Consider the following 13,342-nt stretch of genomic DNA (forward strand, 5'->3'; position numbering starts at 1 on the left):
CCTGGTGTATTTTGGGTGATGTGGTTTAGTTGTAACAGGGTCACTTGCACTTCACCTCTCTACCACAACAGAACTGACAAAAAGGGTTTTTAACCATGCTACCAAAGGAGTTTTACTGGAGGAAGCAGTAGTTGCAGAGGAGTTTAATTCACAGGTACTTTCAGCGTGTAGCTACTGACTGAATGAGACACCCCACGAAATACAGTGGGGAATAACAGGAGAGTGCTGACTACTTTGTATTGCTCGCTCTGTGGCTCTTTTCATACAACAGCTTGTGCAAACATTCATTAGGATTGCAATCATCTGCTCCCATGGGTAGGCACACTGATGCCAGGTGACCCCCAGCAGCCTACAGCTCGGTGGTGAAGGTATTCTCCCACCAAGAGGGATTCTTGTGTTTAGGCCTACTTCACACAGGAACAGAAACAAAGCCAGCCTTCCACGTTCTCCTGCTGGCACCACATAATGAAGCTGCATCTCCCACCACTGTAGACCTCACTACAGCTAACTGGGGGCTAAGTTTATTTCTTTTAGTGGCAGAACAAATACTCTTACCTTCATAATCAACTAAATAATCAACACATTTTGCCATCACAGGAATGGTTTTGACAGACCATTGCTGAAATCTACTGAACTATTTTCAACATTTCAGACAGCATAGCCTTGAACACACACACACACAAAATAAAAAATAATTTATTTTGGATTCATCCAAAGAACTACATAATGCGAGAATCAGCAAGATTCCTACTCACCTCTCCAAAGTCTGAAGTGCTTTCTTGTTGAATTCATCCTGAGTGCTCTTCAGAGTAGCTGTAGGACAATATACAATGTGATTTAAGAGCTGAATTCAGTGTTTCAGATTCAATTAAAAATGTGCAGAGTATTTCAAACCAGGAGCATAAAGACTGTAGAAACCTGGTGGTGTCTATGGTCATGGATGGAAAACATACAATTTTATTTTTAAAGAACAGTACAAAAACAGTATTTTAACACAAATTCTCCATTTTATTTTTAGATCAAATTCTTCCAACTCTGCTGTCTGAAACCCTGAAGCATTTTTGTTAACATATGCCACTGAAGGGGTCTGGGAGGAGAAGGGGACATATGTGAACGACATACAATGAGTGTGCCAGGCTGGCGTATACACTGAAGGCCTTAACTACCAGCATTTCCAACTTTGTAGGTACAGACCGTCACCACCACCATCCTCACGTAGGTGGGTGTTGCAGGTAGAACAGGGAACACCAGGAGCCAGATCTACAGCTCCATGACAAATCCCTTGTTAACACAACAAACTTTTAGGTTATTTCAGGTATGGCATTAGCCACTCATTAATGCCCTACTCGGTGCCTCTAATTGACTGACTAAGGATCCTACCCACTAGGCTCACTTCTCAGTGTGTGAATTCATTCCAGTTTCGATGAGAAGTTCTTGTTATGCCAGGGTATCATAAGATATCATCAAGAACAAAGGAAGTAGAGGAAGAGCATAGAGAAACAGGACTCTTTTCATTGCAGAATATCTGGTAAGCTAGCAATAAAAGTTCAGAAGTATAATGGCTGCCTTGCTCCAGTTCTTAGTTTCCAGATTTTACATTGCAGAATCTTCTTCTTCTACCTGTCTTGAACTTGAGAGCTTCTGATCAACAATACAAAGAAGCAATGAGTAGTTAATCCACCAAACATCCACCTATGACTATATTTCACTTCATATATCAAGTTAGTCTAAGCTACAGAATAGAAACATTGCAAAGTAGGATATATTTCAGCAAAAACAAAACAAAAACAAAACATAAAATTAAACAGATAAAATTCAAGTATTCTTGTAAGTTAAGAGGAAAGAGTTTCATTCTTCTAAAAGTTGTACAAATGTAATCACTTTAGATTCTGCAGCACACTAGTTAGTGAAACATTGCAAATAATTTATTTTGCGTAAGCAGTTATAGTCACCAACCAGACTTTTTTTTTTTTATTATTTTTTTATTCCTAACACTTCCCAATAGCTCTTGAAAACACCAGCTTCATTTGGGAAGAACAGAAGTCTTCATGATTTCCCAAATCATAAAGATAAAAAATTGCTTATGTCGTAAGATCTGCTCTACATAGTAAAAAACAAACAAAAAATGTGCAGTTTAAAGAATGAATTTGAAGACATGCATTTTCACGCAAAATGCAACATTTATAAAAAGTGGAAACACTTCACTCTCAATAGCCTTAAATTCAATATTCGTGTCTACTGCCAAATACTGAAAAGTAACAGAGCTGGAGAGCTTACAGAAAAAAAAAATAATAAAAGAATTAATATTGACATTCACATAAAAATGCTTGTGGAGACACTGGAAAGGATTTGATTATAGCTATAAACATTCACCCAGAAAAGATACCAGATTCTGTTTCTTATGGAAACTGCAAGATTCCCTGTGTAAGTAACAGCAGTTCTGGAGATGCCACGCAATGACGAAGACGTAAAGACATTTGCCTCAAAAATAAATGCAAAATGGAGAAGCTAGAAGAACTTCCAGGTTCAGTCTACTAAGACGTTTTGACTGATGACTGATCAACTTGCAGTCAGAAAGTAAGAGCACAAAACATGTTGTGGAAATGAAGTGATTATTCTGCACCACCACTCAGCTTTGACTCTGCACTGCTAGGAAGCAACACGTGAGTCCCACCTCCCACAGCACGAGCTGCATATTCAGTTGTAGCTACATTGGAAATCTGGTTGTTTGTCTCTAGATTTCTGCCTGCTTTTGATAAACAAAGTTTGAGTTTTGCCATTTGTACAAAAAGGGTCTTTACACTTTGAAGAGAGAAATGAGGAAAAAAAACCATGAAGAACAATTTGGGGTGGGATAGAAGAGAGTGCAAGCTGAGGAGGCAACTGAGCAAGTTCACTGAAGTATGACTTGATTTTAACTAGAAACATAAATTGAGCTCAAAATGTGACTTTCAGGCTCTGGTGCAGCATTCCACCACAGTCTTCGTGACTGATCCCAAGCACCAACACCATGTACAAAGGCCACGTACAGAACAATGGAAGAAGTTAAGAGGTATCTCATGGACAGTAACGGTTAAGTTACTCCCTCTCTTTTACAATGGAAAAAGCCACATTTCTACACAAAACTGATGGCTGCAAGAGAGGCTGTGCCATTGTTTGGTACCTCAGCACTGCAAAATTTTTAAACCGAAGTGCAGAAAAAAATGAGAGCAGAATTTGGAAGGTCAAATTTGAAGGACCCTGTACCCTTGTACATCTAACGCAGCAACTGCTGAGTGCATTTTTAGCACATTTAAGTTAGTTTTACATACATTTTATAATAGCTACGTGCTAAGAAGGTGAGCAAAACTTCCAAGTAAATTTGTACTGAAGGGCAGACAGGAGCCACAAGTTTAAACATTTCATAGCCTGGAAACATGTTTACTGCAATCTTTTAGGTTCTTTCCACTGCTCCTCCCCCAAGTATTGCTAGGTCTCCATCATAGATAATATTTATATGCTTGATGAATAAATACAGTGATGATATGACTCAGTGTTTAATATTTGTGCCTCAAATTTACAAAATCTGTACAAGTTCCTCCCACTCCCATGCCCCCCTCATGCATCCTCTTTCCATCTCCCTACCATGAATTACTTTTTTCGTAGATGGTGAGAAGTCATCATCTCTGCAACCTGCTTAGATCACCAAGAAGCTCTCACTTCAGCCAGAGAAAAGCTTGCACTAAGGGGACAGAATTAGATGACTGTAACTAGACCTCTAAAGCTGTGCTCCTTTCTCTAGGGCTGATGGCACTAACAAATTTTCAGCATCTACTCAACTTTACCCACTATGAACATGGCTGCTACAGTTCTACTAACAAAAAGGTGGTATGATAATTATCGTTTAGATCAAAGTAATAGCAGAGCAAAGCATGGTCTGACCAAAGTTTCTATAACACACTTGTAACACACACACCTTTTCAAATGTTACCCTAGGAGCCCAGGATTCATTCGCAGAAGCACTGTGGATTTTAAAGGAGTTTTAGCCTAACCACAAGTCAACAGGATTTTCAACAGTTTGGTACCCAAATAAAAATAAAATACAAGCTCTAAAGTCACATTTGAAAACAGATGAAGGTAAACTGTGTTAGTGAGAAGATACAGCACAGTAGGTGTGAATGCATAGAGGGAAACAATGCTGAGGATCAGCATGAACACTGCAAACATGGGGACAGGGGTCTAGTCCTAGTCTTGTCCCATGGGCTGAACCCCCATGAGCAGCTGCAACATGATGACGTTTATTTTGTAGCACAGTTCTATGAGAAAAGGATCCAGTTTGTGTTCTCCAAAACTGGTCTGTTATGTGAATCACAATGTTAAGAAGTGGGGATGATCGAGATTTGAACTTCAAAAATTCATTCCTGATCTGAGCTAAAACACCTACATACACACAGCCTTTTGCACACACCACTGGGTTTCCAAACCGTTTCCCTAAGTTAAGACAACTAATACTGCAAGTTAAAGGGTTTTAGCACCCAGAATTATAATTAATGACTGTATGTGCTGATCGTTATCTCCAGATGCATAAATGATGGGTTTATTCACTAATGGGCAATATCTAACTTTTTGTTTTAAAATTGACTGCTAATGTCAGTATGCTGATTATTTATACAACCCACAAGGACTGCTAGGAAAAGTTTCCATTTCAGTCTCTGATTTGTGGCCTTACACTGAAATCCTAAATGAAAACAGAGATGCAGAACACTCTCCTTCTCAACTCAGTAAAGAGAGTGAGGGTCTGTTAACTTACAAATATTTAGAAATGAGACATGAAGTGGTGGCATTAGATAGAGCAGCACTTGTATTTTAGAGTGCATGCTCAACTTGTCTTTCCTCTAGCCTGTGGTAAATTCATCTCACATTTCCTTGCCTTCAATAAATTCTTCATGAGACCTAGGGGAAGCAAAGTTGACACTACAGCTTATGTCAAAACAAACTATAAGAAGCAAGAAAAAGGTTTGCTGTTGAAATTGCCTCATTGGGAACACATTTGGGACACAAAAAATTTAGATAGATGGACTTGCTGTATGAACAAGAGACTTCTGCTTTTAAGAGTGAGGCAAAAGTGGTGGTGACTTCCTCTGAGGACACATCTTTCAGCAACTTCATTGAGCCTTCTTTCAAGAAAGATGCAATTAGATACTAAGAACTTGGCAGCTACATACTGCTATGCAGCACATGTTTCAGGAAATCTTACTTCATCCAGGAGTAAATCTAATAGTTGCAAATTGACTATCAAATACTCCCACAAGTACTTTGTATTATCATCCAGTGGCATTCGCTCTTCTCATTTCTGCAGAAAGCGCTTGATAAAGAGCAGTCACATAAGAAAGGCCTTAGTACAACTCCTCAGTGCCTTTGTCACACAGGATAATAAATATTTACTAAAATGACAAATTAAGGAGAAAAAGCCTAACCTTGGTTAGAAGGCATCTTGATATACTGCTGTAAGCTTTATAAGGCAATTAGTTAAATGTTTCTGAAACAGCTGTCATTTAAAAGGCTGATTTGCTGAAAATCAGCTTAAGTAGAAAGTTATGGAAATCATACATAGACACAGATGTTTGCATGTCTGCACATGTCACCGTGAACTGGTATAAACACAATGATAAATGACTGACACTGTGAAGCAGGATTAATAGCAGGGTTGCTATCTTCCCTTCAACATGTTCCATTCTTGCTTCCACACTGAGATAAGCTTTTTATTAACAACACTAGTGAAAAATGTCTCATTAGTCCAAATTCGATGTTTTCTAGTAAAACGCTATTCCATATTTGTGATCATCGTAAGTAGGCCTTTGAAGGATGTGATCCATTTTATTAAAACATAACCCGAAGATGAAAATACACTCTTCAGATTTTCCTTGTGGACTGTGTGAGTGGCCCTGTTGACTTATGGGCTAGAGATATGAGGAAGAGAAGGCAGATATTCCATTGGTTCACAGCAAAATCAGATACTAATCTGGACAAAATTCCAAGGCAACTGTTATGAAGACTGTTTATTTAATATTTAAAAGGACACATACTATGTCTTCTGAACTAATCTCTTGAATGCTCAAGGAAGACCTCTCTTTGAGAAGAAAAAAAAGTTTCCAACTCGTGTTCTGGTGCACCAAAATATTTTTAGAGCACAACACATGCCTCTACAACTCCATTCTTTAGAAACTTTCTTCTTTCCATTGAGGATAATAAATAGATTGTAATGGGGTTAGCACACAAACCCTTCTATCTCTGAAAATAGTCTCTGGGATCTTGTATAGCTTTAGGGACAGTTTAAACAAAATCTAGGCAAAATGCCCTAAGGAATTAGGCTGTTAAGTAGAGCTCAATGTTTAATGATCTTAAAAAAAAAAACAAAAAAAAAAAAACAGGCTAGGAAGGGCATATGTTTCTTGATATGAACTTACTAAGGGAAGCTATTCAGAATCAGAGAAATGGAGAACTAAAAGGAGCAACACTGCATGTTGCCCTCCATGCTGGAAAGCAATTCTCACACCACCTGATTAGATGTGCCTGAAAAAATACATTGACTTGCACTGCTGAAATAATACAAGCTGCTTCCTCAAACACATGCCTAACAAAATTTTGGTGTAATTTGCAAGACCATAGTACTTCCATGATACCATACAGGCTGTCACTGTTGCTTTGTTTCAGCCTCATTTGCTGGAAGAAGTTTGTTACTCCAGAACACATCTGACAGAAAAGCCATTGCTCGCATATGGTGTGGACTGCTGATTTGATTAGGAAACAAACTAGCTCAGCCATTATTCAAAGAAATCATGTTAGGAGGCGATCTACCTTTGGTAGAAGTCATAGAAGAAGCAAAGCTGTACCCAGCTGTGAGCATGAAGAAGGTCAAATCTAGATCTCTCCTAAACACCAGGATTTTCAACCCTTCAAACTACTAAACACCGATTCTGCAGAATCACAGTGTCTAATCACACAAAACCCAAGCAGTCAACATGAAAAAATTGAATTCTTACATTGTATCTAGTCAACATCTATAAGTACCAATGAGAAAGATATTTTTATCTTGTTTACTTCTAAGCAGAGAAAGAAACTGCATCACAGAGAGGTTGAATCTCTGTGGGGAATCAGTATCACGCCAGGAACTGAAGTCAGGCATTTCTGCCTCCAGTTCTTGGATTATATTTCTTTATGTGATTTATGAGTGGGTGATAAAAATATGAAAATAGATCAAAAGTTCAACTTTTTGTTGTGCAAATAAGTGAAAGAAATGTATCACAAAAATCCAAATAAAGCACACCAAGAATCATTGACTACAGTCAGATTAGCATCTTCTAGATAATGACGATTTTCCTCCTTTACCTAAAAACTTAATTTTTGTTACTACACAAGAAAGTTCTCTGAGTAAGAGAACAGTCCCAATTTGTCTTGCAATTTTCTATGACCAGCCATCACTAAAAGCACAGGTTCTAATAAGTTTCCCACAGACAGGATAACTCACCATCAGTAGCTTGAAGACTGTATGAAAGACCCAGTGCCAGGTAACCCTTTGCTAGGGACTCTCCAGCATCTTCACCCAGGTCTATCACCATTTTAGCAAAGTTTTCTCCTTCTTCCAGCTGCAAAAGATGACAGGTTGAGAATTATACGCATTTCTGCTATACCTGCTTCAATAAGGCTATCCCCTTACACATCTATCAGTTAGAGATCTGAGAGCCACTCATAACAAGGCTTTCAGAGACCACGGTAAGTGCTCATAGAAAGGAGAACATAGAAGGCCACATTATCAGACCTTGATACAAATTCCCAGTTTTCTGAAAAGTTCTAGTCTTGTTTTAAGCATCCACCCTAAGCTATTTTCAGTCATTTAACGTTAATGAAGGACAGTATCTTACTTTTGTTTCCCTCCAGAGAAATCACACAATCAAATACCAATGGACTAACCCCTTACATACCATCCTGGCAGTACATCGAGAGGTCTAACAGGTATTTTCCTTTAAATAAAGGCTATCTAGGTTTTTTTGTACAATGCTTTTAAATCCTAGCAAAATTTTACTTTTTAAAACTTTACAAAACATGCAAGTTCTTCACTGTAAGCTGAGTTCAGCTATCGCTTGCAGTTCTGCCACCACAATGAGGCATCAAATTCAGAACCCAAATTTGATCTGAAATGCTGTACTACCTTACCAGCTGGTGCTGCACGCACTAGCTACATTTGGTATCATTTTGCAAAGACACAGTTCCCTTAGAGATGCATTTTAGAATCACAGAATCCTAGTATGGTTCGGGTTGGAAGGGACCTTAAAGCCCATCTAATTCCACTCCCCTACCATGGGCAGGGACACTTCCCACCAGCCCAGGCTGCCCAAAGCCCCATCCAGCCTGGCCTTGAAAGCTTCCAGGGATGGGGCATCCACAGCTTCTCTGGGCAGCTTGTGCCAGGGCCTCACCACCCTCATTTTATACTGCATATTCTAATGGGAAGAGAAGCATTTGTGAATGTTGTGGCATTTGTGTCTTGGCATCAACCTCCAAAATGGTGTCTTCTATTGCAGTACAGAGTGCTCCCCTCAACCTTCCTTTCCAACTGACAATGCAGACCTAAGTCTAATAAAAATATAAAGATTCTTTAAAATCAGAGTGAATGAGAATTTTTAACCAAAAATAATTCTTTTATGTCAGAGCAATGTTCCTCATTTCTAACCTTAAACTCTCGTTAACATCACTCACCCTTCATGCAGAAAAAGACTAAGAACTGTAGACTGTACGTATCTGAAAAGATCAAGGTTAGAGAGATACGGGTAAAAGCTCTAAGTAAGGCTTGAAAGATACAGAGCCTACAAGAACATCTCGTGTGCGTACAAGGCAGTCTGCAGCTCCTGTCAGCCATGATCAGCGTGACCTTTAATCAATAACCAGACTGCTACCAAAAAAATCCTACTTTTAGAAACTTCTGTGACAAGACAACCAACTTTCTGGGATGGAATTATTCTGTCTGGAGAAAATCTTTTTTGTTTTTTTTTTGTTGTTTGATTTTTTTTTTTTTTGTTTGGAATCCAACCGTTTTAGGTACAAGTACTGCAGTTGTAACTGAAATGCACTCTCTTAAGACTCAGCTTTGTCAGGCTACAGCACCTCACAGTTCTTTAACATCTAAAAGGCGTCACCTGTAAGGAAACCAAAAAAACGGAACAGCAGACCAGAACATTTCCTTGTGCAGCACTGTGTTCATACATTATTTATGAACAAAATCTACTTGATATACTAGCCTGTCAAGGGGGCTCCTTGTTACATCCCTTGCAGGCATTCAGGTGATGACATTAACTAATAGCTACATAAACAGACAAGTTGGTATTTATTAGATGATATCAAACATAAGGAGGTCTTCACTGTTAATGTAAGTATAAAGAAAGGCTGAAAAGTCTAAGAGCGAAGAAGCTCCACTGCTTGGGTCTTTTCCTCGCTTGTGCATCTCCCTGAGGCCACAGCACTTCACATTAGACGCAGTCCAATAGTCTTCAAATTTCTGAAGCTTCAGACCAGTCAGCCCAATGACCAACATGTATTTTGTCAATCCTTCGCTGCACTTAGCAAGCATTACAGTACTGCTGATTGCTTAGTCAACTATGAGCCTGGAAACTACTAACTGAAATAGGGGAACCCCCCTCACAGGCATACTTGGGGCCACCAAGAAAATTGCACAGATGGATTTAATGGCAAAACCCAAAGTCTTTTGGTAACATTGGAAATAGTTCTGCTAACTTCAGTGATGCTCGAATGAGACCCTTTAAACTCCCAATCACATCAGGAAGACTGAAGTTTGTTCCAAGAGACTTAATCCTCTAAGCTGCCCTACAGACTTCCCTGCCACATACTGATGCATGTTCTGGACCACTGCCTAGGACAATGGGAGAAGAAAATGTCCCGTGACTCAGCATGGAGGAAAAAAATAACACACAAAAAACCTTCACATGAAACAATAACTGAATTCTTCAGCTCTCAGGAACTTTTATGTAAAGCATGAAATCTCTGCAGCCAGAAATTTAATTATGCACCTCTTTTGCCATCATAAACAGTAATATTCCCACTCTTTCTTCATTGTTTCTCCTCTTCTCCCCACATACACTTTCGTCCAAGAAGTCTCCATTAGACGAAGAAAAGAACTATACAAGGAATTCTAATGACTAGTGAACAAGGGTAGGAGTGGGCAGAGCGTATGAAAAAAGAGATTAAATGAAAGGTTTGGAGTTGAAATGCAGACGTTTAAAATTGGAGAGATTTTGCTCCATTGTTTCTCTGAATGGTCACCTGATGGTGTTTCCAGTCCCTGACTGATGGCCTACGCTGCATAAATCAGCAGCACACCATTCAGCTTTCTTGCCTGCCAGTTATCCAGGGCCACCTGTGAGTGCCAGATTAATCTATTGTATGAATAATTAAAAACGCGACTTTCCAGAATGGCTGAAGGAGCACTCCTAGCACAACCATTCTGGTAAAACATTTGTTCATACTAACACTGACGGCGCTTTGACCAGCCACAAAGACTTTCATGAGTGCAAACTTGGGACAGACGAAGGCTGCTTTGTAAACGAGTGGCCTCGCAAAGCCCAGCACAGCTCAGCAGCTGGTTCTGTTTGAGAGCATTTACTTTTCCTCCTTGCAGCACTCAGCCACGTCCCCTGTCAGCCCTGCTGTGACTGCCATCTGCCCCCTCTCCTCCAATTCGCCTACTCTTCAATCATTCTGGGCAGGCGTGAAAAGCAAAACCTTCGGCTCACATCAGCCAGCCACTGTGCCGACTGCCCTGTACCAGCCTGTGTTCGGGGTGAGAAATCCTCCCCTGCACTCTGTGCTGTGCTCAGCGAGGGCCCAGGAGCCAGCCTGAGCTGTGATCTGCCAGCACAGCTGTGCCCATGGGGGTCCCAAAGCATAGGAGGTGCCTCCGCTCTGCTGTAGCAACAGGAAAGGGAAGGTTTAAGGCCCCCAAACAAGGCCTCGGTCCCCAGGAGGCCCACCAGGCAGGATGTCATGTCATGGAGCAGAAGCTACTGTCCCTTTCCCCTCTCCCCACATGGTGCCAGGCGTGCAAGTCTCACCCCACGGGGCTCCCAGAAGCTGCAAAGCCCAAGGGATGCAGAAGTGAGCTAAGCTGTGGAAGGTATACGAGGAAGAGACAGCCATGCCTACACTGGATGCATGGCCAGGAGCCCAGACTCAACACGAGGGAACCTAAATGGTTTGTTCGCTTCAAAGGAGGAAGCCAACTACAGAAAAGATATTTCTCTGGGCTGGTAACAGCTGGAATTCAGTTTCTTTAGAATCACTACTTGTTATTCCCTCAGAAGCAAGCAAAAACAGTCTCCAAGGAGGTGCACCTCCAATCTGGCCCTTGCTGTTATATTCTTCCACACACTTCTCCCTGCAACCTTTTGCTCAAGAAGCAATTCAGGGAGAAGTTCTCTGCCTTTTGAGATCTCCATGGAAGAGAGTCCAGGAAGCAGGGGTTGGGGAAAAACAACCTGAAAGGAACTTCTTCTAATCTGAACTGAAGCCATATAAACCTGTCAGGAGGCTCTTGGAAGCACTAGCTAGGCAACCCCTCCTCAACACTAGGAAGGAAAACGCCCAGGGCACCTGGAGAGAAACAGGCTGCCAAGCCACGAGCTGGCATTGATAAGACCGTAATATTGAGAGACTGTAATATTGTGGTTTTTTTTTCTTACCCCCCCTCTCACCTCCTCCATCGTCTTTGATGAAAAAGGAGCATTTGTTAGCTGCACAACCCTGAGGGATGTTCTCCCTGAAACACAGAGCGGCTGTTCCCTACCCCTGGTATCTGAGCACAGGTTTGGGTGAGCGCTCGAGCCAAGCCCAGGGGCACACTGACAAGGGAGTGGGAAACAGCAGGTGCTGGCCCCTGGCCTGTTGCCACCACCCAGCTTGTTTTTAGAAGAGCTCCAGCCCTACCCCACTGGATCAACACCCTCCAGGACCTCAAGCGAGTGCTGCAGCTCCCACCAGCATGGATTTAGAACAAGTGAGGACAAGCAAATTGATGTCGTACGGAAACGGCACCTTACTGCACTGAAAATAAGAGCACAAGGGAGGAGGCAGGAAACACGTCAAGCGACCCTGGCCTAGGATGGCAGACAAGGTTGGTGAAACTGGGGAGTCTGGACACCAGCAAGGCTGAGAAATGCTCACAAACATAAGAGATCCAAACCTTATGGGAAGAGGATCTACACAAAGTTGCAAATGGTATTAACTCGGTGGATTGGCTTCTAATTTTTGTTACAGTGGGCTGTAGTTATGGAGACTAATACAAAGAAGAGAGGAAAAAAAAATCAATAAATAATGGGAAAATGAGGAAAAAGAGGCACAATGCATATGAAGGGAGCGTCCAGTAAGGTGCAGTGTCACAGAGAGGCCTTTGTCCCACAGCTGCTTACAGCATAAAACATAAATCATGTTACACATGTCAGGAAATAAAAATTACAATGCTTTCTATTGTTGGTCTGTTCTGCATTATCTGTGTCACCAGTGCTAAGCCTGACAATTTATTCAGCATGTAAATTCAGCCCTTTGCTCTTAGTAACATTTGGGCTTTTCCTGCACTGCATCAAGAATGGTTTGTTCACACGGAAAATGTATAGGAAGCGAAATTCTTGGTCACCTTTGACATCTGAAATCCTTGGGATTGCCTCGGTAACACTAGCCGTGATGCCAGCAAGAATCTCTTTCAGAAGATGGAGGAAATCTCTAGCAGCTTCTTACAGTTCCCTGCTTCCTCAGTAGCCTCTGGCTCACAGCGATGTCAGTCCTTCAGAGAGCCTGCTTAGCAGGTGGAATAACTCGGATAATGGGACTAGATTTGATCTCTCAATGTTATTCATACCACAGTAAAAACCTAAGCACTGCCACGCAACTCCAGGGCTCCTAGGTGACTGGGTACGAGCACATGCACATCATTTATCATCTGCAGTGACAGGGTCAACAACAGACAGAAGGAGAGAGAAGCGCTCTCGGATTAAGTGGTCTGTGAAAGTAATGAATGATAAGCCGTTACCTCAGAAGTATGCAGCTCTAAATCTTCATCCTGCCAACCTCCCCCCCCATCATGTATTGACCTCATGGGACATCTTACACTCTTTAAGACTCCGTGCATGGTCTGGCCTGGCCTGACCCTGCTCTCTTCTCCCTTTACCCTGACTGATAGCGTGATCTCCACCTCCCCACACTAGGATCTGTAAGTCAAACCGAGTGAGGGAAGTGGTTGTGAGGTACAGCGCTACCTTGCAGAGCGGTTTTTGCCATGGGATGAAGTCCCTCCTGAAGT

General features: G+C 41.4%; 1 protein-coding gene across 2 annotated transcripts in view; it reads right to left on the minus strand.

Annotated features, from left to right (window-relative positions):
- Positions 1 to 13,342, minus strand: part of TTC7A (tetratricopeptide repeat domain 7A) — a 165,165-nt gene that overhangs the window by 92,910 nt on the left and 58,913 nt on the right. For both annotated transcript variants that reach the window (XM_027454067.3, XM_072035724.1), the window contains 2 exons: positions 7,508 to 7,625; positions 756 to 813 (listed from right to left, as the gene is read on the minus strand). In XM_027454067.3, the coding sequence (XP_027309868.2) occupies positions 756 to 813; positions 7,508 to 7,625 (176 nt within the window). The remainder of the gene's footprint in view (positions 1 to 755; positions 814 to 7,507; positions 7,626 to 13,342) is intronic.

The sequence above is a fragment of the Anas platyrhynchos genome, chromosome 3 (assembly GCF_047663525.1).
Source record: "Anas platyrhynchos isolate ZD024472 breed Pekin duck chromosome 3, IASCAAS_PekinDuck_T2T, whole genome shotgun sequence".
Lineage (NCBI taxonomy): Eukaryota > Metazoa > Chordata > Aves > Anseriformes > Anatidae > Anas > Anas platyrhynchos.